General features: G+C 45.8%; 1 protein-coding gene across 3 annotated transcripts; it reads left to right on the top strand.

Moving 5' to 3' along the window:
- Positions 1–303: 303 nt before the first annotated feature.
- On the top strand, positions 304–24,535 carry ZBTB2 (zinc finger and BTB domain containing 2). 3 transcript variants are annotated; one of them, XM_077896828.1, is made up of 3 exons: positions 304–600; positions 15,778–15,962; positions 21,725–24,535. In XM_077896828.1, exons 2-3 carry the CDS (start codon positions 15,790–15,792, stop codon positions 23,094–23,096), a joined length of 1,545 nt encoding a protein of 514 aa, XP_077752954.1. In that variant the 5' UTR covers positions 304–600; positions 15,778–15,789; the 3' UTR covers positions 23,097–24,535. The 3 variants fall into 3 exon arrangements, with proteins under 3 accessions (XP_077752954.1, XP_077752960.1, XP_077752964.1); XM_077896834.1 differs by lacking the exon at positions 304–600 and adding an exon at positions 1,009–1,148; XM_077896838.1 differs by lacking the exon at positions 304–600 and adding an exon at positions 11,077–11,100.
- Positions 24,536–27,493: the final 2,958 nt, after the last annotated feature.

Genomic DNA, 27,493 nt, shown 5'->3' with positions numbered 1-27,493 from the left:
GCCAAGAGATGTCAAGCACAAGCTTGCAGAAGGATCCGAGCAGTTCTGCATCCCTACCCCGAGCATCTCCAGGATTGTCCTACCTAAACACTTTATGTAAACATGGGGCTTGTGACTCAGGCCTCCAGCCCCAATAGGTGGAGAGAAGTTTCCTCGCCTCGGCTGCACATGGTTTGCAGAAGTTTGGCTGGAGCAGAGCGGAGCCTGGGTGGGAGCGGCAGTGTAGTTAGTGCTGCAGGCGGCGGCGGCGGCGGCAGAGCAGCAGGAGGCGGAGGCGGGCGGGGGGAGGGGAGGCGGCTGGGGGGGCGGAGGGGGCTCTTGCCGCCACTGCTCTCTCGCCGCCTCTCCCCCCCGGCGGGAGCCGCTCTCAGCCTCTTTGCACTAGTCGCTCCGCTCTCTCGGTCATGTGACCTTAACGTAACCGGACAGGAAAAGCCCCGCCGCCGCCGCCGCCGCCGCGCCGGAGACACCGACCGCGGCGGCAGCAGCAGCAGCAGCGAGAGGCAGAGGCGGCGGCGGCGGCGGCGGCGGGGAGAGCACGGCCGAGGCTGCCCAGCGGTGCCTCCTCCACACCCCCCGCCGCAGCAGCACCGGCGACAGGTAAGCGCGCAACGCCTCCACCTCCCGGGGCCGGTGCCCACGTGCCGCCCCCAGCCCGGGCTCCGGGAAGGCGGAGGGGGGGCGGGGGCCACCGGAGCTCGCAAACGGTTCCGGCACCAACGGTGGCAACAAAGAAGACGAACGACCCCGGTCCCGGGGCTCCGGGTGAAGGCAGGCGGAGGGCCCGGACCACACGGGGACCCAGTTCTGGGAAGCGAGGGCAGGGGCGCCCCGCGGGGGCGGTGGCGGCTGCGCCTGGCGCCGGGGCTCTGGCCGCCTGACAAAACCATCCCCCGGAGCCAGGCGGCGGCGAGTCGGCGGCGGCTCCATCCGGGGCTTTGCGGGAGGGGGAGGGGACGGAAGCCGAGAGGGCGGGCGGCGGATCGGAGGGAGGGAGGGAGGGAGGGAGGGAGGAAGGGGAGGGGGGCGATTCGCGTTCCGTTCCCCGTTGCCGGTCCCTCCCTTCTCGCCGCCACCGCGAAGCGCGTCCCGAGCGGCGGCGGCCGGTGAGCGTCCCGCGCTGGAGCCCTGAGAGGCGGGCCCGTCAGGTGCGTAATCCTTCCGACGCCTCGCCGCCGCCTCCTGCTGCTGCCGCCGCTGCTGCTTCGGCGGCAAGGCCGCGAGCTGCGGAAGTGGGTTTGGGGGAGGGGAGCGGAGAGGGAGGGGGAGGGGAGGGATCCGGTCCGACCGGAGCAGGCCCGGCCTCTCTGGCGCTTCTCCCAGCTGCAGCGGCTCCTACAGCTGCTGCCGCTACTGCTGCGGCTCCGCCTCCCCGCTCGCGGGCGGGGGCGCGCACGCGCGCTTCCGGCCTCCTCGGGTCTCGCGCTGTCTTCGGCTCTCGCGCGCGCTCTTCCCCTCGCCCTGCCTGACCACCCCCCGCCCCCGGCGCCGGAGCTGTTGCGCCAGCCGGGGCGTTGCGCACGGCGTAGGCGTCGGCATTGTGTTAAACTCCGCGGGACTTGGGGCGAGCGCGCGCGCGCACGCGGGACGGAGGGGAGCGGAGAGCGTGCGGCGCGGCCGGAGTGCGTCGCCCCTCCCCTCCCCTCCCCTCCCCTCCCCTCCCCTCCTCCCAGCCCCTCGGGGATGGAGGCGGGGCCGGGGTGCTCGGCGCCCGGGCCCGCCGGGTGCCCGCCGGGTCCCCGCCGGTCGGGCCGGCCCCGCCCCCGCCCGGGCGCCCGCCCCCCGCCCCCCGCCCCCCTCCCCCCTCCCCGCGGGACGGGGCGGGGCGGGGCGAGGCGGGACTGGGCGGCCGTTGGGCTGCCGGCCTCCTGGGGCGCCGCCCGGGTGGACCGCTGCGGCCGCGGGCGTGGGCGCGCTGGGCCGGCAGCCTCGGGCTTCCGCTGCCCGCCGATCTGCGCGTCCGCGGAGGCCGCGGTTACCCCGGAGCTGCGCTGTGGTTTCTGGCTGCTTGCTCCGCCTGGGGTGTGGGCCCGGCGTCCGTGCCGCGCTCCCCGCCGGCGCGGCCCTCGCGACCCGGGGGGGCTCCGAGAGGGGGAGGCTGCCCCCGGGTCCCAGGCGTCTTTCCGGCGGAGCGGAACCCCCGCTGACTTCTAAGCAGGCTGCGAGCAGAGCTGAGAATACAGATGTGCTTAGGGCGCGGGGTTCTTGATGCTTTGAGCTGGCGGTGAAAGCAAGGGTAGCGGAGCGGGCACGAGATCGGGCAGGGCGAAAATGCAGGCAGTTACTGCAAGAACTTGAGCTGCTGAACTCGACGGTGCCTTAGGGAAGTAACCCCCCACCGGCTGCAGTGCTCATTTGCTCTTCAAATGCAATGGGCCCACGTAGTGTGGGAGTCTTCACTCTGTTCATTTTCATAGGCTATTGTTTGAGTAAAATAAAGCGCTAAAAAGGTCAGAGTTAGGGGCTCACACAGACTTGGGGGTGCTCAGGGTTTCCTTAAATGGGCTGCCATGTCCTGTTGAGGACAGGCCATCCGTGTAGAACTGGAGCAGGGTGGACCTATCACTAGCATTTTAGTTGGAGAGGCCTGAGACTTTAATACAAAATCAGAATGAAGACATTTCAAATCCTCACGCCTGCGATTTCTTAAAAGCCAACATCAATTGTTAAAGTAGGTCTTATTTTGCATTCTAAATAACCTTGGTGTGTATCCAGGGTGTTTTCAAACCATTAAAAGGTAATTTTTAAGAAAAAAAGTTCCACACTACTTTAAGCTGGGCATTTCTCACTGAATAAATTGACGGTTGATAGAAGTGTGCTTTCTAGCCAAAGAATTGACCTGTTATTGACACCATGGTAAGATCTCCCAAGTACAAGTTCATACCAGTGGTGTAATGCCGCAAATAGTAGTGGAGGAATCCTTTAAAGGGCGACAGATAAAGCACCCCTGAAGCTTTGTTATAATGTTTAGTCCAACCACTTGCCGGTTTTAAAGCTGCTCTCAAAGAGGGTGTAAATAAATGGTGCTCTGCAGACTTCCACTGAAATACTCCAGCAGCAGGGTAAACACTAGGCATGTTTTAGATCACAGAATAACAGCTGCCACGATGACATTTTCTTTTTTATCGTAAAGATTAATACAACTTTTGCACTGTCCTCAAAGATCTGCACTTTTGTAATATAAAAATTACCTAAAATATAAAAATTTTTTTCACCATAAAGCTCTAAGAAGATGCTCCTTGTAAATAAACACTGCATGTCCTATGTATGGGGATATGCTTTCCCCAGCTTGAGAATTCCTGATAACGGAGGTAGAAAGTGAAGGAGGCCTCTAAGGCTGATGTGTGGTATTGGCTTGGGAATGGCTTTGGAATTGGGAGACTTTTGCCATCTCTTCTTAACTGTCTGGGTACTTCATGTCTAGACCCACTGACTTTTCCCTGAAGTCTTTGAAACATTGAGCAAGTGGTGTGGTTCCAGCCTACTGCTGGTCTACTGAAGAGTACCGTAAATTTCAGAATGCACCGGCAGAAACGGGAATTTATCACTTTTCCTACTTCCTTACGGTCACAAAGCATGACTCTAAAAACCTCCAAGGGAATTGAGAATTCTTATTTTCCTGAAGAAGAAAAAAAAATTGTAAACATTCTAAGCATTAGACTGAGAAGATTTTCTAAAACTTTTTTATGCTCAAGTAAGTTATAATTTTATTCGTAAATTAAATAGTGAAAGTATTACTTTGAGTCAATAGTAAATAATAGTGTTTTACAATGCCAGTATGCCATTAAGAGATGGAGTCAGTAGCCACAAAATACTTACCAGGAGTTGGCAGTCCAAGACATTTTAGGACCATTCTTTTTCTGTGTTATAAGGGCCAAGTTAGAGGCTGTGTTTATACTCAAATACATAATTCCCAGTTCACGTGGATGAGGTATACATCATATGACTTTCTCACTTCAAGAAAGCTCCATGTGCAAAGATAGGAAGTTGTAAAGCATTTTGATGTATCTAAGTACTTACAAAACAGTTTTTTACTTTACAAGAAGTATAGTTCTTTAAATTGTGCAGGCACCTAAGTTCTGCATCAAGCAAGGATGAACTATCAGAAGCATCTGAGAACAGTTTCAAAGTGTCTTTGTGTTCTACACCACACCTACCTGCTTAGATTCTTAGCCCTAAAGTGATTCTGACCAAGGGTTGTCTAAGTGTGGTCTACAGACCCTTCTGAATCTCCATGAGGTCTAAACAATTTTTATAATAATGCTAAGATGTTATCGTCCCTTTTAACTAATGACAAAATGTGTCAACGTTGGAAAGATCTGCTGCATAACTCACTGAGCTGACATTTTCCAGTGACCAATGGGTGATGCTCAAAAAAACCACACATGGGTAAAAGATCTGTTCAAAATGCAAGCTAGAGCAATGTATTTTACTATAACAGAGAAGGAAAATTTCATTCGTTACTTTTTTTTAGATCAGACTGCTAACCTTTAAGAAACTACAACTTGTTAAGTTTTGGTATAGTATCAAAGAAAAATATCCACAATTACCTGGAAAAGTTATTAATATATTTCTTTTTCTCACTACATATGTGAGTGAGGTCGTTTTTTTTTTCAATACTCAACCAAAACAGATATCACAACAAAGTAAATGGAGAAATAGAGTAAATGCAGAATCCCGTTGTCTTCTGTTAAAGAGATTTGTAAAAATAGCAAATTAGATTAGGTTTTAAATTTTTTTTTTTAATTTTTATTTATTTATGATAGTCACAGAGAGAGAGAGAGAGAGGCAGAGACACAGGCAGAGGGAGAAGCAGGCTCCATGCACCGGGAGCCCGACGTGGGATTCGATCCTGGGTCTCCAGGATCGCGCCCTGGGCCAAAGGCAGGCGCCAAACCGCTGCGCCACCCAGGGATCCCAGGTTTTAAATTTTGCTATGTAGACATACGTATTTTTCCTTAAAGTTGAGTATAGCGTAATGCCTTTAGCGACCATTTAGAATGGTCGCTTTAATATCAACTTTTATTAGCCATAAATCTCTGACTTGGTTCCCTTTGACACAAACTGTCCTGGAACTGCCTCCTTCTGACCTTCACTTAGAAATTAAAAACTAATTCCAAAGTTAACATCAGCAACCTGTAATTGAAAAGACAATCTCTTACAAATTCAATGCTTTTCAAAGTCAAAATACTTGCTATTGATTAGCTTATGTCCCACCTTTTTCTAATTACTGTGGAAGAGGATTGACTAAAGAAATGTTAAGAAAAATACACCAACCTGTCACCACAACTCATTAAGATACATTTCCTAGCTTTGAGTTACAATTTTAAAACATTAAAATTCAAATGACCAGCCTCATTCAGGTTTACTTTATAAGCTATGAATATTAATTATTAATAATACTAATTGAAAAAGCAGTTTTTTCATCCTGGTAAGTGGTCTGAACTACTTGAAAGAATCAATCTTACTTGTGGGTAGTGCTTTTTCTGTTAGTGATGTGTTCTGTGCATTACAGTATTCATTTATGTTTCACTTAAATAAAATTAAGGACTTCAGAGGACCCTTTTAGTGCCCTCGAAATGGGTAGTCTAAGTGGTATTTAGTATCTTAGGAGAGCTATTATCTTTAAAAAGTGAGTCATCAATTCCCAAAAGTTGTTTTGGTCTACTTATACTGAAAATGTAGGCGGAAGTTGGGTTGTCAAAATATAATGTGATTGTTTGTCCCATTCAGCTGCACCTCCAAAAGATGAGTAACTTATGTAGGAATCAGCACCACTTGTGCTACATGTTGGACATGAAAGCACTTGACATCTAGGCAGCATCGCATTATCGGTGTGGAAAACAGTGGTGAAGCGTTAAATAATATGAATAGTCATTTATATTTGGCTCTGCAAAGTGTTTTTTACATATTTCAACATGTGTCTCCCAGTCTCAGAATTTGCTTAAAAAAAAAAAAAAAAACTTCATACACCTATACATGCATAAAGAAGGCATTTTCTGAAAACCCACTTGTAAGAATTGCTTCCCCTCCCCTCAGGCACCTGGCTGGCTCATTCAATAGAACATGCTACCCTTGATCTCAGGGTTATGCATTCTAGCCCTACACATTGGGTGTAGGGATTACTTAGAAACAAAATATTTTAAAAAAGAAAAGGATTGCCTCCCCTCTCCCATCTCTGTTTTGCTTCAGTTCCTTTCTGCTCACTATTCTGATTTAAGAGAGACATGATTTTTTTTTTTTTTTTTTTAGTTTGGGTTAAGTTCCATTTATAGCGTTAAATGGTTGGGGGCTTTATATAGGTCTTCAGTTTGTCAAGATTTCATGTCAGCCCTCTGTGACTAGGGCTACTAAGAATTTTGGGGACTGATCTGTGGAGCCAGGAAGGACAGAGGAAAACATGTGTAATCTACACCCCAAAGACAGAGTTCAGTTGCCTCCCGTTTATACCCATAACCTCTCATGTAGGGATGGAAGGTTGGAGTCAGATACACCCAGCTTCTCGAAAGACTCGGAACATAAATCCCAGCAGGGACTTCAGAGCCCCAGACCAGTGTAACTAATGTCTACTGTAAACCTCTCCTTGACCTCTAGCCCCCAAATTAGACCCCAGTTTCTTGACCTCGTAGTTCCTTGTATTTTTCTTCACGTTGTAAATTGGTGTCTCCTTGGTTGTCTCAGAAGTATCTCGGTCCCAGCATGCCTGAACATAACCTCATAATCCTTTTCCCCCCAAAGCTGGCTTTTTGCCCGTGTTCCCTCTCCTGGCAGGAATCCCCACAATCTCTCTAGCTACACAAGCAATAAATCTAGTAGGAGTTGTCTTGGACAACTCTATTTCCTCCACCCTCTTCCATCTAACTTACCAACCAATTCTGTTGAGTCTTTATCTTCTAACTACCTTTCAGATCCCATCCCTCACCATCCATTCAGATCACCACCACCCAGTCATCTCTCTTCTAGAACCATGGGAAGGTCTCCCCTCCCACCCTCACCTGCCTCTTCACTCCCCTCATCAAATTTGCCTGGCTTGGCAGTGCAACCATCTGACTACTCGTCCTACAAAATCCCCTCTGGTGGCTCCCCCTGCTTTTCAAATACAGACCAAAACCCTTAAGAAGACCTGAGTCTCCCAACTTTGCCCTGCCTCATTCTCTTCTGGCTCTTTGACCTTCGGTCACATGGGCCCTCCCAGTTCCTCAGCTTCACCTTGTTCCTGCCTGTCCTAATTAGGGCCTTTGCATGCTGATCCCTCAGCCTGGACTACTCCGTCTTCACCCAGTTAACTCTTCTCATTCTTTAAATAGCTGCTTACCGGGATCCCTGGGTGGCGCAGCGGTTTGGCGCCTGCCTTTGGCCCAGGGCGCGATCCTGGAGACCCGGGATCGAATCCCACGTCGGGCTCTCGGTGCATGGAGCCTGCTTCTCCCTCTGCCTATGTCCCTGCCTCTCTCTCTCTCTGTGACTGTCATAAATAAATAAAAATGTTCAAAAAAAAAAATTAAATAGCTGCTTACCTGGCATTTCCTCACGAAAGCCTTCCCTGACTTCTAGCCCCCAAATTAGACCCTAATTTCATGACCTCATAGTTCCTTGTATTTTTCTTCACATTGTAAATTGGTATACTGATTTGATTCTGCCCTCAAACTCTGCATTCTGCATACCTTTGTATCCACTACACCCAACACCTCAGAAAGCTCTCCCCAAGTACATGACTACGTCCCAGATCTGCTTCTTAAGAGCTGGACTACATGTGGACAAGTTACTTAACTTCCTAAGTCTAACATTTCTTCTGGAGAGAGGGTAACTGGCCCTTGGCACATAGTTGGTCATTTATTATTAATGCTATAGTTATTAATATTATAATTAATAGTGCATGCAGAGTAAGAAAATGATTTACCATGGTTTAATTGAGGATTAGATGATGAGTGTAAAGAGTTACTATAAAATATAAAGCACTATTTAGAACTTAATTGTTAGCATGAAGAAACACAAAGTGACATTTAAATATCAAAAACTTTTTCCAAAATATTGCATCCTTTAAACTGATGTGAATTTTTTAGGTTAATCTAGGATAAATAGAAATTGAACTCTTACTCCATATCACCCAGCTACTCAGGGACCAAGGACTCAACATTCTTCTCCTCTCTGAACATATATTTTTTTTAACAAATATTGAACACCAGACAATATGCTAAGTACATGGAATAAAGTAATAAATGATAAGACTCAGTGCTGGCTTTCTGGAAGCATCATACAGACTATATGTAAACTGGAATGTTCACAGATGTTCCAGAGATAAGGACAGCCTCCCAGACTTGAGGGTCAGGGAAATTCTGCAGAGGACAAGTAGGGCTGGGACTGGGGAAAAGAGGATGCAGTAAGTGGTGGCTCCCTCTGGAAGGGGCATGTTTGAAGGTCCAGCATAGAGGTTCTAAGGCCCCATTCAACAGGCCCCCACTCTCAATGGTGGGAGTAGAAATCTGGTGCTGGGTTCAGCTTTACGAGTAAGGCTTCTGAGCAGTGAGTGTTGCAGACTGCAAGGAGTCCAAGAATGGCCTGGGCTTTCGGGCTAGTTATAAAGAAAAAGGCCCTTTTTCAGCTTATTTTAATTCATCCAGTGTTTCTCAAGTGAGTGAAATAACATCATTTTGTCTCCATTATCATCAACATACTCAGATGAAACTGGGTTTTTGGTGATGGCCTTAATTTCAGAACAAGTTGGATACTTTTTTTTTTTTTTTTTTTTAATTTTTATTTATTTATGATAGTCACAGAGAGAGAGAGAGAGAGAGAGAGGCAGAGACACAGGCAGAGGGAGAAGCAGGCTCCATGCACCGGGAGCCTGACGTGGGATTCGATCCCGGGTCTCCAGGATCGCGCCCTGGGCCAAAGGCAGGCGCCAAACCACTGCGCCACCCAGGGATCCCAACAAGTTGGATACTTGATCACTTCGTAAAGATCACTGAATGGGTAATCTTACATCAAGAAGACAATTAGGCACAACTTAATATCATAAAGTAAAATTTTACACTGTGATTTTTTTTTTGCATTAGAAAATTTTTCTTCCATGTAATGAATATAGTGCCAACAGTCCTTCCTTTAGAAAAGCACTCTGACCGTATGTCCTTTGTGTCCAGTTATATTTAGAAGTCCCCCATCCCTACTGTGTATGTGAATATTTTGTATCTTTTCTTGCAAAATAAAGAGGGACTGATATGCTATTGGACTGCTTGTTTCAAGGTTGGTTAGTCTGTGTTTTAGTAGGTCTGTGAAACCCAAAAGTTTGGAAACCATTAGATCAGCATGAGAGCGTGTTGTGCAGAGTTAGGCAGGGGTTGGGTCAATGCGGGATCAGGTAAGCTATGCTGAAAATTTTGGGTTCCATCCTAAAGGCAGTAGGGAATCAGGAGAACTTTAAGCAAGATAGTAACATCAGATTTGCCCTTTGGAAAGATCATTCTTGCTGTTCTATGTGGTTGGATTCAAGAGCTAAAGCTGTAAATGGAGAGATGAGTAGGGAGGCGGAGCTAAGCATGGTGGTGGGATAAGGAGTTGAAATTAGTGGGCTGTGAGTGAGTGAATGAGTGAGTGAGTAAGGAATTAGGGAAGCAGTGGAGCCCTGCCTGAAAGGGGGAATTGGGATTCCTGGTTTGGTCAAGAGATGGGTGGTGGCGCCATGCACTAAGCTGGGGATACAGAAGGAAGGGATTTGTGTTCATGGCTTTTACTTTCCTTTGGAGGAAATGAGGGTGAGAAGAGGAGGGATTTGAGTTTTTTTTTTTCCTATTCTGAATTGAGGAGTCATGTGAGATGGCCCAATGGGAGTGAACTGGATCCCCACAGAGAGTCCCCAGAATGAGAAGTAAGCTGTGGACCAAAGACACAGGAACATCAGCAAAAGAGGTCCTCTTTCTTGGTAGAGATTAAAATAGAACAGCCAGAGGTGAGAGAAAACCAGAACACAGCAGCCTTGGAGCCCGAGACAATATTTATGGAGCAGAAGGAAGAGTATTTTAATACCGCAGAATGGTGGAGTAAGCTCAGTGTGGGGGGCCGGGGAGTAGAGGTCCTGGGTGACCTTGCTGAGCCATCTCAGTGCACTGGGCAGGAGTGATGTGGCCCATGAGCAGTGGATGGAGGTGGGGAGCGAAGAGCAGAGCCCCCCATGAAGATGCTGTAGCCTCAGCCTGTGCAGCATAGGCTACATGGCAATGGCTCTGAAGGGGGCTGTGATGAAGAAAGGAGATTTAGGAAAAGGGGATGCTGTCAGCTGGGCAGGGTCGGGGGACACCACCCGAGATGCCTTTCTGATGGAGTCCAGGCTGGAGATGCCCCTCCAACCCCTTTTCTCAGACTCATTCACATGTGTCAGATCTGCGGGGGTGGGGGGGGTGGGTTCTGATTTTTCTCTTGAGAAAGGTTTTTTTGGGTCTCCAAAGTAAGATTTTTAAAAATTTATCTGTGCAGAGTTTTGTCTTCTCTGTGTGAATTTTGAACATAAGACTCGTTCTTTCCATGTTTCCTCCTCTCGTTGGGCTTTTTCACATCCCTGAGACTCCCATACATGTATTCTTCTCTCTGTATGTGAAAGACATGTTCAGTTTGTTTCCTATTCTAGATCGAATAGGAAATCTCTAAATCGAGATCCTATAATAACTGAATAGACCCTCTTAAAAAAAGAAACATTTCAGAGGTTTTTCATGGCTTCATTCTTACAGTCTGAAAAAAATACTTAACCTTAGTCTTTTTGTGGAATGACAAGGAGCTCTACCTTTTGTTATATCAAAGGAGATTTTCACTGTAAGAACAAATGCTTCAAAAATCCTATAAAATACTGGAAGTTTGATGACATCACAACATAAAATTATACGTTAAAATTCTCTATAAAAGAAAACGAAAAGAAAGTGAGAAAAATGTTAGCGACTTATGTGATAAAGGGCTCATTTTTATTCTATACAAAGGGTTTCACAGATCGATAAGAAAAAGACAAACAACCTGATAGAAAAACGGCCAGAGCTCATGAAAAGATAGAAGAGGAAATGTAAATGATCAATAAGCATAAAAATATACTTCCTCTCATCACTAAATCCATAGAAGGTAAGAAAAGGAGAATGGATTTGGCAAAGATTCTGGAAGAAGAGGTAATACCCAGGGCTGTCAGAGCGGAGAAACCAGCAGGGGTGGAGTGGATGGGCAGCTCGCCTCTGTGCGTCCGTGAGAGTCGAATCTCTTCTAACAACTATAAATACTTAAAAGCAGCAATAAAAAGAAGGTTTCCGATTGATTTTAAACACACTGGCGCCGAGCACGTTCCGACAAATCAAACAACCCGGCTTAAGTCTCACTTCGTGCCCTTACTGATTCTGTAGTCAGGGGCAAACTAGCGAACCCCTCGGCCTGGTTCCTCGTTTGTAGGATATGCGTTTGTAGGATATGCGTAGCAGTCCCTCAGATAGACGTCGGTGTGAGATTAAATGAATAGCATATGGAAATGAATGGTCAGCGGTAAACACTCCTCCATAAACAAGAGCCACTCTTGTCATTATCATCAGGGAATAAATAGTAACGTGTTACCATACTTGAAGCTGCTGTCAGTGAAGTGATGCCTGGAGCGGCGGGAGCATATTCGGGAACCCCACTCAGAGACAGAGCGCAGGAGAGAGCAGCTCGATGGTAACATGCTCTCAGAGGATGTTACACTTTTTTCTAGAGAAAGGAAGGTTAGCAAGATGGAAAAGGAAGTATTCTGGCACTTTTCAGCCAGCAGCCTTGGAGACCAGCTTCTAAGGTTAGATCCTGGTGAGGTCAGGTTAGGGTGATGTTTCTGTGTAACCCCTGGGCCCCCATCACCTGCCACCAACTCTTGTTTTCATCGTCAACCCCAGGCCTTGTTTCTGTGTCCCTTTCCTAATCTTAGTGCTTTTACTTCTCTGACATGTGCAGAAAATATCGGGGGAATTAAGGTCCTGATACACTCCCTGGATGTGGATGCGTAAATGAGCCAAACACCTAGGTCTCTGCACTCAGATTGCTGCTAACTCAGGTGACTCTCCTGCCTTTCATCCCTGGAGAAAGCTCTTGATAGAAAATATGAGACTTGAAGCACCTGGGTGGCTCAGTGGTAGAGCCTCTGCCTTTGGCTCAGGGCATGATCCCAAGGTCCTGGGATCGAGTCCCACATCAGCCTCCCTGCAGGGAGCCTGCTTCTCCCTCTGCCTGTGTCTCTACCTCTCTCTGTGTATCTCTCATGAAGAAATAAATTAAATCTTTAATAAAAAAAAAAAAGAGAAGAAAAAGAAAGGAAGGAAGGAAGGAAGGAAGGAAGGAAGGAAGGAAGGAAGGAAGGAAAAGGAAACATGAGACTTGACAACCTCGATCCTTGCTTTGTGATCTGATGGGTCTCTCAAAGTATTGTTCCATTCCATTCTTTTCTTTTAGGTCACACTTGTTAATTCTGCATCTGCTGTAGCATGCCTAGAACAGGAAGGAGAGTGGGGAGCTCAGTACCAGCTGAGTAAGAATTGCCATGGGTCTGCTTTGTTTTGTTTTGTTTAAAGCTTATTGATAATGCATTCTCCACAGTAGCTTTCCCAGGTCTGCAGTTAAGCATCATAGTTATCTTTTTCTTTTGAAATCTGGCTAATTAATTAATGTATGGTAGGACTTTCTTTTTTTACTTTTTATTTTGAGATAACTATGCAGGTACAAGAAATAACAGAGATCCCATGAGCCCTTTACTGAGTTTCCTCTGATGGAAACTTCTCACTGAACTGTAGCTCCACATCACAACCAAGGTGCTGACCTTTATAGCCAAACCTATTTCCCTCCTGCTCCCCTCACCCTCTATTACTAATCTGTTCTCTGTTCCTATGATTTTCGAGAATGTAATATACATAGAATTGTACAGTGACCTTTGGGGACTGGCTTTTTTCACTCCGCGTAAATCACCCACCTTGCCGTATGCATGTATCAGTGGTGCATTTCTCCTTACCGGCTCTGTGGTTTCCTATGGTGTGGGCATACCACACTGCCTAACTGTTCATCTACTGAGGGACATCTGGGTTGTTTCTAGTTCTTGACTATTAGGAATAAAGCTGCTATGGATATCTACAGGCAGGTTTCAGTGTGAACATGAGTTCTCATTCTCTGGGATGAATGTCCATGAGCACTGTTGCTGGGTGGTACAATAGTTGCATATTGAGTTTTTTTAAGAAATTGCTCTTTTCCACAGTGGCTACCCCCTTTCACCTTCTCCCCACCCATATTCAGTTCATTGGCATCCTTGCAGGCATCGGGTGTTGCCATTATTTTTCACTTTGGCCATCTTGACAGGTACATAATGAAATCTCATTGTGTGGTTTTGTTTTGTTTTGTTTTGTTTTTTAAGATTCTATTTATTTATTCATGAGACACACAGAGAAAGAGAGGCAGAGAGAGTAGCAGGCTCCATGCAGGGAGCCCGATGTGGGACTCGATCCCAGGTCTCCAGGTTCACACCCTGGGCTGAAGGCAGGGCTAAACCCCTGAGCCACTTGGGCTGCCCTCATTGTGGTTTTAATTCGCTTTTCCCAGTCACCAACGAGGTTGAAGGTGTTTTCAAATCTTTATTCACCATCTGCATAGCCTCTTTGGTGAAATGGGTCTTCAAGTCTATTACCTATTTTCTAAATAGTTTTTTTTTTTTCCTGTTGAGTTTTGAGAATTCTTTATGTATTCTATATACCTGTCTTTTGTCAACAGTTTGCGGAGGTTATCAAGTATTTTCTCCTGGTCTTTCTCTTTTCATCCTCTTAACAGGCTCTTTCACAGAACAAAAATTTTTAATTTTGATGAAATCCAACCTACTAGTTTCTCATTTTATACTTTTGATGTTCAGTTTAAAAGCTCTATACCTAACCCTAGATCCCTGAGTTTTTCCCTCCAAAAGTTATAGTTTGGTGTTTGCCTTTGTGTCTAGGATTCACTTTTTCTTTTCTTTTTTTTTTTTTTTCTCTTTGCCTATGGGAGTCCAGTTGATCTAGCGCCATTTGTTGAAAAGATTACTCTTCCTGCAATGAATTGCTTTTGTGCCTTTGTCGACCATCAATTGTGCATATTTATGTGGATCTATTTCTGGGATCTCATTCTGTTTCATTAGTCTGTATATTTATCTTTTTGACAATACCACACTGTCTTGAATACTGTAGTTATTTGATGCATCTTGAAGTCAGACTGACTCGTCCCACTTTAGTATTCTTTTTAAAAGTTATTTTAGCTATTCTGCTTTCTTTGGCTTTACATTATACATTTTAGAATATTCTTATCTCTATAAAAAATATCTTGCGAGAATCTTGGTAAGAATTTTGTTAAAACTATATATTGACTTGGGAAAAATTTGTTTGTACTATGTTGAGTTTTCCTAACCATAAATATGGTATGTCTTTCCATTTCTTTAGATATTCTTTGATTTCTTTCTTCAGCGTTTTAGAATCTTCAACATACAAGTCATATATATGCTGTTAGATTGACAACATATGTATTTCAATAGCTTGAGTGATTGTAAATGATATTATATTTCTAATTTCATTGTCCACAAGTTCAAAGTTGTATATAGAATTGCAGTTGACTTTTACATCTTTATCTTATAGCCTCCCTGTGGTTGTTGCCAAACTTATTTATTAGTTGTAGGAGGTTTTTGTAGATTCCTAGGGATTTTATAGGTAACAACCATGTTATCTGGAAATAGGGACAGTTTTTTAGTTCTTTCTTTCCTGTCTATGTGCCTTTTATTTCCTTTCTTGCCTTATTGCACTAACTAGAACTTCCAGTACTATGTTCAGTAGTGAGAGTGGGCATCCTTGCCTTGTTCACGGTCTTAGCGAGAGAGCATTCGCTCTTCATAACATTGAGTCTCCTGTTAAGTACAATGCTGATCTATGTGTAGTGGACTGTTATAAATGCTCTTTGTGGGAAAGGAGCAGTCTACAGATTTGATGAACCATCTCCTTTAGAGGCAGTTCCCCTACTATGTGGATGATACAGGCCAAGTGGTTTACTAGGATGAAGTGTGAGAGTGAAGACCTTAGAATTTGGAGTCAGAACATTCCGATTTCAGTTTGGGCCCTCTTACCTTCTAGCTAGATGGCCCTGGGCAAATTATTTCCACCTCTCAAAGCCCAATTCCTCCTCCACAAAAAAAGAAGAATACCATCTTACTTCCTCCCTCCATCCTACTTCTTCCCTCCCACCTTACAGATGTCCAGGGGAATAATGGACGGGTCAGTTATTATATCCTTGTCAGGGGCAGCCCTGGCCACACAGCAGGAGCTGGGAAATTGCCCCAGTTGGGTGATATTCACCCTATCATGCTGTGGCTTCACCCCAGGAAGCCTTAATTTACCTTAATTTACTGATTTCTCCAAAAGGTTTGACAACCTCTGATAGGTCGTTAGAATTTGCATTTTGGAATGGTAAACCTAAAGACTGAATGATCTGGTGATGTTTGCTGTATCCAGAGCAGACAACCGAGTTCCTTCCCTGGCTCCTCCACTGACTGTTTGTGTAAACATGAGCAGGCCATGTAATCCCCCAAGTCACTGTAAATGCCATCATCTGTAACATGGGAGTGAAGATAGAGCAGCTCCTTCACACAGCTGCAGTGGAGACTGAGTGAGTGAATTGATGCCACATTGGTAGCATGTCCTGTGAGCTGTGCTCATTACTATTGGTGACTATAAAGGACACATACTTACTTGTGAATCACCTTCTTAAAAAAAAAAATTGTTTGCTTTGCAGATTTTTAAAAAAATGGATTTGGCCAACCATGGACTTATTCTCCTGCAACAGTTAAACGCTCAGCGAGAGTTTGGTTTCCTGTGTGACTGCACGGTTGCCATCGGCGATGTGTACTTCAAGGCACACAAATCAGTTCTTGCTTCATTCTCCAATTACTTTAAGATGTTGTTTGTCCATCAGACCAGGTAACTAACGTGCTTGATAATAATCTAATGACTGTCGACGCTGAACTTCGTGGCCCTCTTCCCCCCCACCCCCGGAACCTGCTCTTAGCCCATCCAGACCATGGGGCCCGCCTCCCCTCCCTGGAATCTAGGCTCCCAGTCTCCCAGTTTCCCCTCGTGACCTCACTGGCCCCCTTGCCCATCCTGGTTACTCACACTTTCACTGACCTTCACGTCCCCCGTGGCCCCCCCACCCCAGTTCCCTGGCCAGGTGTCCCACGCACGACAGGATCAGTGGCCCCAGCCTCCAGAATCCCTTTCTCTGACTCTACTGGCTGCTGCCACACACACACACACACACACACACACTCACTCACTCACACACACTCGCTCCCCCCCCCCCCCCACTCCCTTCCCTATTTTTATCCTTGTCTGCCAGCCTAATAAGAAGCTTGAGGGCATGGATTCCCCAGTTTCCTCCTTTTCTCTCTTGAAACATTTCAGTCTCAGTATCTTTGCTTGATCTTTCCTTCTCATCTCTCCCATCTGGAGAAAAGGACCCTTGATGTCTCAGGAAAAATAATCTTCTCCAGCTCTCAGGCTACCAGATCCTACCTCTTCCTCTCTGTTCTGTACCTGTCACTGTGCACTCCCCCCACCCCCACACCCAAGTCTCTCAAGGACCCAACACTCCCCTGCCACCCTGACAGTGCTGTCTACTTGACTTATGGGGCAGCTTCTCCTTTATCTCACCAAGAAAGTGTTCAGAGGGTGAGCCATGACCTTGCTGGTGTTCCCCCCGCACCCCTCCTCGCTGGTGGCACTGTGGTTTGTGCTCTGTCTCTACCAAAATCATTTCTCAGAGGTCACCTCTTCATTAAAACCATGACTCTTCTCAGCCTCTGACATCCTTGTCCTCGGCAGTATTTGCTACTGCTTGCTTCCTCTTTAGGGCCATCATCTGCACTTTGATAAGGCACAATGTTCCCCTTTCTCCTGCCTTCTGGGCAGGACCTTCCTGGGAGTTGTGCTGAGTTTTGGTCTTGGGCTGTCCTTGTGTCTTTCCATGTGCACTCTCCTGAGGGGAGCTTCTATTTCTCCTGGATTTGGCCACCACTGGAAACTACAAGTTTACAGTTCTGGCTTTGACCTTGTTCTGAGTCCTCTAGAACTCTGCTTCCCCAGGCTGTGAGGCTGGCTGCTCAAGGGACAGAATTGAATGCCAGCGTGTCTGACGCTGAGTTAGGCCTTCCTGGGTCCTGACTTCCCTGTTTATCTCCAAGTAACCCGCACAATATTGCAATGGCAGCCCATTCTCTGGGTCCCCAAATCCTCTTTCCCTCACAGTCCCTTTTGCATTAGCCCTTTCCTTCCCCTTCTTACTCCCTTCCATTTCCTGATCATTCCCATCAGATTAATATTCCTAAACAGTGCTTTGATCAGAAACTCTACTCCATGCTGTTACTTTTTTGATCAGAAACCTAGAGGATATCCGTCCATTGCACATCAAAACAGCACACAGATTCTTCCCCTTTCAAAGCCCCACAGACTGGCAGCCTGACCTCCAGCCTCCTAGGCCACCTTGCCACCTCGGGCCAGCCCCTCTGGCCCACCCAGTCCCTCAGCCCAGCTCCCCTATCACCTCTTCCACGACCCCTCCCCGAAGTGACCCAAACCCATCTCTTCCTCTCTCACATTTCCTAGTACTTTATGCCCATTGACAATATCAGCACATTTTCCCTGTGTTATTCTTGGTATACTTATCTCCTCTCCTCATTTGTCAGTTTCCTGAGGGCAGAAACTGGGTTTGACAAATCATTTTGAAGGCCCCAGGGTATAGGTCAGGGATTTGTACAGAATAGCCACTAGTTCAATGTCTGGAGGAGCAGAGTGGGTGAATAATAGGAATAGTGGCAAGCAGAGGATGCATTGTCTTACTACACTAACTAAAGATCTTCCCTCTTACCCCATTGTAGGGACTTCATAACTAACGGGTTCTTAGAAGTTATAGTACACTGAATTGAAAGGGGGAAGATGTTCATTTTGAGGAGTAGAAGAATACAGTTTAATGAGTTTTAAACAGATACAAGAAACTTAAGTGTAGGGCAGTTAAATGCCTTTGTAAAAGGCATTCCATTTTTAATGGAAGTGTGGTATCTGTGTAGGTAGGAGTCCCAAATGGAAGCAATGGAGCGCTACTGTGCTAGAGGCAGTACAAGCCTTTTCTCTTTTAGACAAAGCAAATGTAAGGCAAAGGCCCAAGGCCCCTTTCTTAAACCAGCACCTTTTTTGTGAGGTTTAAAGGTGGCCTGAGGATACCGTGTTTTCAGTTGGCTTAAGAGTGTTTAATGTCTGTAGTACCACTAGATGTCTCTGTCTCATGTGCACCACTCTCAGTAGTCAAGTTTTAAATCCTGTGGGACTGCAGACATGGAACTCCCTTAAAAGCAAAGCTGCAGAAAGGCTAGTTTTGCTAAAGCACAACCTCCTGATAAGGTCAAACATTATTTAAAAGTTATTTCCAAAGTTCTTTAAGCCCATCTTTTACTTAGAGACTCTAAGTAAAGGAAAAATGAAAAATGCAAAGTTTTACGAAGGCCCCCCCCGCCCCCCGCTGTGCTAAAACCATGTTTTCCCTATAAAAGTGTTGTCAGGCAGACATCTGCAAATCAAACCACGAAGGTGTAATTATCTGGTGGAGAGCTGTGTCCTTCCAGAAGGACTTGGAAATGACCAAAGTCTGGCCCATAGGAGCGGAGAGGTCTAGCTGCCTGGGAGGGAAAGCAGTCAAGGATAGAAATTGCTAGAATGCAACGTAAGGAACTTTTTAAAATAATTTTTAAGTGTTTCTGTGTGTATATGTGTGCATGTGTTCTTCTGCTTAAAAAAAAAAGAAAAAAAAACTAAAATCAAGATAATTGGTTTCTAGGAACCTGTGTGGGTCCCAGGCATTGGCATTAAATCCCAGAGACTGGCTGCATCTCTCTCCCCGTGGTTTCTCACCAGCGCCCCTCCCCCCTGGAGAGAGGTTCCTTTCAGAGCCCTTCTCCAGCCTGGAGGGGTCTCCCAGCCCCTGCCTTCAGAGATGGCGCACAGTTCTGGAACACCTGAGCTCTACTCAGTCATTGCCCATCACAGTCAGTAGACAGAGGACAACCTATACAATAATAAATGAAAGAAAATCATAAAACTTACAACAAAATTTTGATGGAAAGGGGCCCTGCTTGGTAGTTACCACTCACAGATGCTATAATACGTAGCCCTTCCCCAACTCGTGAGATTTCGCCTGCTTCTTCTCTTTCTGTCCCTTCTGCCTGGAGGAAGGTTCCCTCCTGGCAGAACAAAGGTGCCCTGTAGTTCCCTGGGAGTACTTTGTATCCCTAAAGGCCGATGGTTTCCCAGTTCTCTATTTTGGAGGTGATTGTTTATGTTATTAAAGTATTCTTCACCATGCAAGATCCCTGAGCCTTTATTTTGAATATTGAACTTCCCTAGAGCCCCATAAACGTATTCTAGTATACACATAGTATTGTTGGCACTCACCCTGTGCTTGACGGGAAGGCCACCTGTAATTGCATTCCTATTTAAGGGAATATAAATAAAGGACTATAAAAAGACTCTAAAAGAAGAGTGAATGATCTGTGTGTCTTTTTAAAAAATAGAGTCACATAAGGTCTGTTCTTTTCTGCCATCAAAATGCTACTAGTTTTTATGCGTCATCCTTATTCTTTGACTTCCATACTTTGTAGTCATTTTTTACATGATTGTTTGTATGCAGTCATCTTGAAATATACACACATTGATAGCAAGACAGGAATCATTCACATCTGTTCTGTCACAGATTGCTATTAAAATCACTCTTTTAAAAAATAGTAAGTGTTAAATTTGTAAGAGCAAGGTCTACTGTTACTTTTTTAGCATATTGGAAAGTATTTATTAGTAAGATAAATAGCTAAAGGAGACCAAAGGTTACAAGAAGTCGTATAATCAAAAATGATTATGAATTCTAAGAACCCTATTAAATAACTGATCCACTTAAAAAAATGATTATACATTCTAAAGGCACTCAAGGAAGCTGTCTTTGAAATTAAAAATGCATTGTCTGTAGAATATATTCCACTCAGTGGATGATAGCACATACCTCATACTGTATAGGTATAATCATTACTTTCTAATGATGTGTTAGAATTTCTGTCATTAGTGATGGTTTAGGGAGAGTTCTTTGGGACTTTTTGATGATAGCTGCTTGATCAGAGTGATGTTTCTGGAATGAGGCCAACACTAGCATCTAAAAGTTAGAAAATCAGATGCTTTAAGTGTCTCAGATAAATCACTTAACTTTTGGGGATCTGTTTCCAGATCTCTCAAATGGGAACAATCAGATCTACCATAACTGCTACACAGGATTGTTTTCATACTCTAAACAATTTTGGTGGCATGGGCTTGGAATGAGACCGAGGTTTAAATCCCTCTTACTGACTCGTGATATTGAGCAAGACATGAAATCTTTTTTTTTTTTTAAAGATTTTTTTTTATTTATTAGAGGCAGAGAGAGAGAGAGAGAGAAGCAGGCTCCATGCATGGAGCCTGCTGTGGGACTCAATCCCGGGTCTCCAGGATCACGCCCTGGGCAGAGGGCGGTGCTAAACTGCTGGGCCACCAGGGCTGCCCTACATGAAATCTCTTTGAGCCTCAGTCCCTTATCTGTAAAATGAGAATTCATGGCAATTTAATGAGATAATGCATGTAAAGCCCAGTGGTAGTTCTGTTGACAGTGCTGGTTTACATTTGGTAAGGAAGGGAGTTGTCCTGGAACCACTTTTTAATGCAATCTAGCAAATACTGGGAAGGTGATCTGACCCCATTAGAGCTAGATGTTTCTCCATCTCTTACAGTGCTTCCACTTTCATGCTGGACACAGATCAGAGAGCTGCAGAGCACAGAGAGAATTTGGCTTTATTTTTCTCTCACTTGTGTCGTGTCGCTCTTAGCACTTGTTCATGCTAGTCCAGCTCCCCTGTGTCATTTTACAAATGAAGAATCGTGTTCTCATCGGGTAGATTGTTTGATTTGCCTGAAAAGATCTCCTGCTGAGCCCAGGATGGCATCGGATCAATAGAAAATCATAGACTTTTAGCCAGAGATCTGCTGGGTGGGTGGTTCTTACCCGTCACTAGGTCACAGGCCACTTCCAGAAAGCAATAGGTCCTCTGCGCAAAACACACAATTTTTTTATATATATAGAACTCTTGGAGTTCTATCTAAAAATATAATATGACTGAATTTCACATACACCGTGAGGAGAAAAAGGGCTTCAAGAGTCTGAGTTAAGACGTCCTGACTTAAGACAAGTCTGAGATCAGAGTTAAGCTTGCCGTGAACCTTTTCTTTCTCAGCCCTTGAAAATACGTTTAATGTATTTCTCCCTGTTCTTGATACGATTAAATTACATAGGTTCCAGTAATCTCCCCTGAGGATTCCATTTCATGAAACGCTAATAATAGGAAACGGGGAACACTCTTGTTTTATTTGCCTTTAAAAGGGCCCCCTGGGGCACCTGGGCGGCTCAGCGGTTGAGCATCTGCCTTTGGCTCAGGAAGGACGGGATCCCAGCTCCTGGGATCAAGCCCCACCTCAGGCTCCCCATAGGGAACCTGCTTCTCCCTCTGCCTCTCTCTCGGTCTCTCATGAAGAAACAAATAAAATCGTCTGAAATAAAAGAGATCGTGTTATCGTTGGAGACTCGGGGTGACACTTACAGACTGTTCCCTTGTTTCTTCCAGCGAGTGTGTCCGTTTGAAACCAACTGACATACAGCCGGACATCTTCAGCTATCTCTTACATTTGATGTACACTGGCAAGATGGCGCCCCAGCTGATTGATCCCGTTCGCTTAGAGCAGGGGATCAAGTTCCTGCACGCTTACCCGCTGATCCAGGAGGCCAGCCTGGCCAGCCAAGGAGCCTTCTCTCATCCCGACCAAGTTTTCCCACTGGCTTCCTCCCTGTACGGCATTCAGATCGCAGATCACCAGCTGAGACAAGCCAGCAAGCTGGCCTCAGCACCCGAGAAACTCGGGCGGGAACCGCGGCCACAGGCCCCCCGGATGAGCCAGGAGCAGGTGCCCGAGGCCTCGCAGCTCTCTCAACTGACTTCCAACCTGGCCCAGGTGAATCGGACGCACCTGACTCCCTCGGACCCGCTGCAGACCTCGCTGTCTCCAGAACTCGTGTCCACCCCCGTGCCTCCCCCGCCTCCCGGGGAGGAGACCAACCTGGAGGCCTCTTCCTCCGACGAACAGCCCGCATCCCTCACCATAGCCCACGTGAAGCCGAGCATCATGAAGAGGAACGGCAGCTTTCCAAAGTACTACGCCTGCCACCTGTGCGGCCGGCGCTTCACCCTCCGGAGCAGTTTGCGGGAGCACCTCCAGATTCACACGGGAGTACCCTTCCCGCCCAGCCAGCCCGGTGAAAGCCGAGGGCCCCTGTCCCTCTGTAGCAACGCGGCCGACCTGGGCAAAGACGCCATGGAAGTGCCTGAGGCCGGGATGATCAGCGACAGCGAGCTGCAGCACATCTCCGACTCTCCCATCATCGACGGGCAGCAGCACTCGGAGACGCCGCCGCCCTCGGACATCGCGGACATTGACAACTTGGAGCAGGCGGACCAGGAGAGGGAGGTAAAGAGGCGCAAGTACGAGTGCACCATCTGCGGCCGCAAGTTCATCCAGAAGAGCCACTGGAGGGAGCACATGTACATACACACCGGGAAGCCTTTCAAATGCAGCACTTGCGACAAGAGCTTTTGCAGGGCCAACCAGGCGGCCCGGCACGTGTGCCTCAATCAGAGCATCGACACCTACACCATGGTGGACAAACAGACTCTGGAACTCTGCACGTTTGAGGAAGGCAGTCAGATGGACAACATGCTGGTACAAACCAACAAACCCTACAAATGCAACTTGTGTGACAAAACATTCTCGACCCCCAATGAGGTGGTTAAACACTCATGCCAAAACCAGAACTCGGACGTGTTTGCCCTAGACGAGGGGCGGTCCATCCTCCTGGGCAGCGGGGACTCCGAAGTCACGGAACCTGACCACCCGGTGTTAGCTTCCATCAAAAAGGAACAGGAAACGGTGTTGTTAGACTGAAGGTTACTTTATCTTTTTAAAAACTGTCATTTTTACAGAGACGATCTCCCTTCTCTTCCCCCAGTACAGAACTGTAGTTCTCCATGGCATGATACAGATACAGACAGGTCCCTGGTCCCTCTGTCCTCCCCACGCCCTCCCCGTCCCCAGCCCTTCCTCCACAAAGGCTTTGTGCATTATAAACCTGGAACATATTTACTTCAATTCAGGGGATATTGGAAAGATAATGGTCAGTAGTACTTATAAACTCAAATAGATTTTGAGACGTTTTAGATTATTTAAAAAGCATACTTGGAACTAATGAAGGGTATATAACAAAACAAAACAACTAGAATGCAATTTGGTAAGCTAAAATTATGACTTTCCCTGGGTAATAAGTCTTCCTTCTCAGAAAATGTCAGAAAATACAGCATGCTTCTTAGAGATACCACTGGGCTCTGTACTATGCAAAATCTAGAAGGTGTGGGGAAACTTTAAACCCAAGAAAATGTTCTTAGTATTTATCCTCCAGGGGTCTTATTTCAGAATGCATCCTTTGAGATTATGTCCAGTCAAGAAAAATCATTCGTTAAGAAATCTACTTGAACACAACACAAAAGAGAAAAAGTAATAATGTGATGGCAATCTTAATTTTTGGATAAAACATGACAAAGCTGTGAGTTTGTATGTTTGTAAGAGAAAATGTATGGATATTTGTGATAAACAGGTGTACTAACGCACATGCCTTATCAAATTGCTGGCTTCTTTCAAAGTTGAACAAGAACAAAATTCTATTTTAGTTTCTGATAAATCTGTTGGCTGTTTTAAAAATCAGATCTGAAAGTACTAGTCTATAGATTGTCTTTCTGAAGACGACACGCCATTCCAGCAGCATTATTCCAGTGCTAAGTTTGTTTTAGCACAGACCTGCTGCTTTAAATCAGTGTATGTGCTGCAGGAAGAAGGATGCAGGAAAGTGCATCTCAGAGGGGGAAGTTGTGGGCAAAGCATGTAGTAACTTTAATGACTTTAAACGTTAATGCTAATAGTTTACCGGCAGCATTCATTGAAGCATCAAAAATGGCAGAGAAAAATCAGGATAAAAACAAAACAAAACAAAAAAAACACCTAATTGCTGTTTGGGAAAAAATTTTATTTTGTTGTTTAGTCTCCACTTTTTTGTTTAAAAAAAAAAACACCTGAAATTTCCTCCATTGGCCTGAAAGCAGTAAAATGTGTCCACTAATCTTTCCTTGGGCCAATCACAGAATGGTCTGACAGGACAAAACAGGAGCCAGAAACAAGGACCGAAGGGAAAAGGGAAGAACAGTTCATAGCTGTGCTGTACGTATATGTGAAAAACTGAATATCCCGTCATCCTGTTTCATGTATAGTTGCGTTCTCAGATTTGTAAGTTTTTATACATACTTTCATTGAATAAACATTTAATTAAATGGGTATTTTATTGTATCTGCGTATGACTTTTGTCTACCCAAATAGATGCAGGGTGGGGGAAGTTACCTGAGGAGGCATCTCCTTGCTGCACTCCTTCTGTCGGCAGGGCTTAGGGCGGCCCCCTTCACTAGAGTGGCATGGTGCACGTCTGTAAAATGAAGACAGTGATGACCGCTAGATCATCACATTGTGGAAATCAAATGAGTAAACTAAATGAAGGTGCTATGGACAGGCCAGCCTTGGCTAGGAATAGGATCTGGAGGCCATCCTACCCATCTTTGTTTTACAAGGAAGAAAAAGACCCCAAGAGGTGTTTAACAAAAAATGACACAAAATCATGCTATATACACCTAGATTTTTTTTTTTTAAGACTTTACTTATTTATTTTAGAAAAAGCACAGACGTATGTGAGCTAGAGAACACACTAGTGGTAGGGAGGACCAAAGGAGGAGGGAGAAGCAGGCTCCCTGCTGAGCAGGGAGTTGGAGCCCAGTGCCCAATGCCCAATGCGGGGCTCCATCCCAGGACCCTGGGATCATGACCTGAGCCAAAGGCAGCCACTGAACTAGCTGAGCCACCCAGGCGCCCCTTCACCTAGATTCTTAAATACTGAGAGGTTTCCACTGAATTCATCTTTTTGTTTTTACACTACATTCAAATCTCCCAATTTAAATGTGAGTCTTGTGCCAAATTAACCTCTGTGAATATATGTGGAAGGGGAAATCCAGGCATGCCCCCGCTGCCCTCCACAGCACTCCAGGCAGGCTCCAAGCGACATGGGACTCGCCAGAGGCTCTTCAAGAGCAGAAAGTCATGGGAGTCCCGAGGGATACTGGGGGTGAGGCTGAGATGGGGGAGCCACAGCTCACTTCCCACCGTGTGGTGACGGGGGAGGGGCAGGAGCTGTGTGCAGCTACTCCTTATGGGTGGGGTGCAGGGGCTCTTAGCCCTAGCTTGTGGCCACCTCGTCCTCTGTGACAGACCAGCCAGTCCCCCCCATACCCTAGAATGCTCACTGGCTATTTCATCACAAAAGGCTCTAAATTTAACAATTCATTTTTAATTTTTGATGGCACCAATTTAAACAAGCTTTGGAAATTTCAGGTGATAGTATGATCAATCTGAACACCTGAGCCTCAGCATTAATTTAAGCTGTCACTCTCCACACTTCAGCCCTTATTAATGCCACCGGTCCTACAACCTTCCGTTTCATAGGGAAAACAAAAGTGACTCATGGTGCGGGGTGGGGCTGGATCGCTCAGTCCGTTAAGCTCATGAACCTGGAGTCCTGGGATTGGGATCAAACCCTGCATGGGGTTCCCTGCTCAGTGGGGAGTCTGCTTCTCCCTCTGCTCCTTACCTTGCTCTCTCACTCCCTCTCAAATAAATAGATAAAATCTTCTTAAAAAATTAAAAATAAAAGTGACTTGTTTGTTCAACAGATACAGCTAAAAAAATAAATTTGTAAGATATTGTAGGATTCTACTTTACCATGGCTGTAATGGGAAGAAAGCATTGCCATTAAAAGGCATTTGTTAATTATTCCCCAATAAAACTGGAAAATATATACATCTGTATATAAAGTAGCTTTGAATAATGATGTAAGAATGGAGAATGGAGTGGACTCCAAACATTCTCCTTTATAAAGTCATGGGGGAGGGTGGCGCCTCCCTGGCTCAGGCAGTGGAGCATGTGGGTCTTTGATCTCAGGGTTGTACATTCAAGCCCCATGTTGGGTGTAGAGATCACTTAAAAATAAAATCTTTAAAAAAAAGTCAGGGCACCTGGGTGGCTCAGTGATTGAGGGTTTGCCTTTAGCTCAGGGCATAATCCCCGGGGGTCCTAGGTCCAGGGATCAAGTCCCACATCGGGCTCCCTGCAGGGAGCCTGCTTCTTCCTCTGCCTGTGTCTCTGCCTCTCTCTGTGTGTCACTCATGAATAAAATAGATAAAATCTTACAAAAAAAAGAAAGAAAAGAAAAGAAGTCAAGGGTGCCTGGGTGGCTCAGTCAATTAAGTGACTGCATTCGGCTCAGGTCATGATCTCATGGTCCCGGGATGGAGCCCCAGGTCAGATCTGGCTCCCTGCTCAGAAGGGTGTCTGCTTCTCCATCTCTTTCTGCCCCTCCCCTCACTTATCCTTTCTCTCTCTCTCTCTCTCTGTCCCTCAAATAAATAAATAAAATCTTACCAGAAAATAAAAGTGATAGAACCAGCCACTATTGTTATTTGTAAACTCCCTCCCAAGAAAAGGAAAGTGCTGAGGCATGCAGAATGAGCCCTTCAGTTCAAAATGTTAGGCCTTGGTCATGCATTTCAGGTAAAACACTGAACTGTTATGTTTAAAAAGATCGAGGCACTTAAGGAGGATGGTTGGGGAGGATGGTGTGGGGGGTACTTCCTACAACTTGCTTGGGAATTATGGTGGGGGAGGGGGACCCCTCCACTCATTCACTAGAAAGGAATGTTGAGATAAACGTATATTCTGCAGAGTAGTTTACTGGAATGGAATGTTCTTGAGGTTGACTGCATTTTTAGGACAATTTTAAGAATCCTCAAAATACTTAAATTGCATTTTGTTTGCAGTTCTCCATTTTGGTCTGGAACAAATTCTTGCTATACATCATTTGCAGGTGAGCAATAATTAGGCTTAGAAATTTTTAAGGAAATTAAAAACTAATTATCTTAAAATCAACTAATCCACATCTTCTAGAACTAGCTCCTTCAACACAAGTGGAAGAATATCAACTAAACTGTTAGCAGCTCTTTACATAAAAAAGTAGACCCAGGGGCAGCCCGGGTGGCTCAGCGGATTAGCGCCTGCCTTTGGCCCAGGGCGTGATCCTGGAGTCCTGGGATGGAGTCCCATGTCGGGCTCCTTGCATGGAGCCTGCTTCTCCCTCTGCCTATGTCTCTGCCCCTCTCTCTGTGTGTCTCTCATGAATAAATAAATAAAATCTTTTT

Source organism: Canis aureus, chromosome 1 (assembly GCF_053574225.1).
Source record: "Canis aureus isolate CA01 chromosome 1, VMU_Caureus_v.1.0, whole genome shotgun sequence".
NCBI classification, from domain to species: domain Eukaryota; kingdom Metazoa; phylum Chordata; class Mammalia; order Carnivora; family Canidae; genus Canis; species Canis aureus.
The sequence above is the reverse complement of the archived record's forward strand: the minus strand, read 5'-3'. Positions and strand labels throughout refer to the sequence as shown.

What these genes read in the sequence shown, in the direction of transcription:
- ZBTB2 (XM_077896828.1), top strand. Translation starts at nt 15,790, where the DNA reads ATGGATTTGGCCAACCATGGACTTATTCTCCTGCAACAGTTAAACGCT. An exon ending in TTGTTTGTCCATCAGACCAG is followed by an intron (nt 15,963 to 21,724) that starts GTAACTAACGTG and finishes TGTTTCTTCCAG; the next exon opens with CGAGTGTGTCCGTTTGAAAC.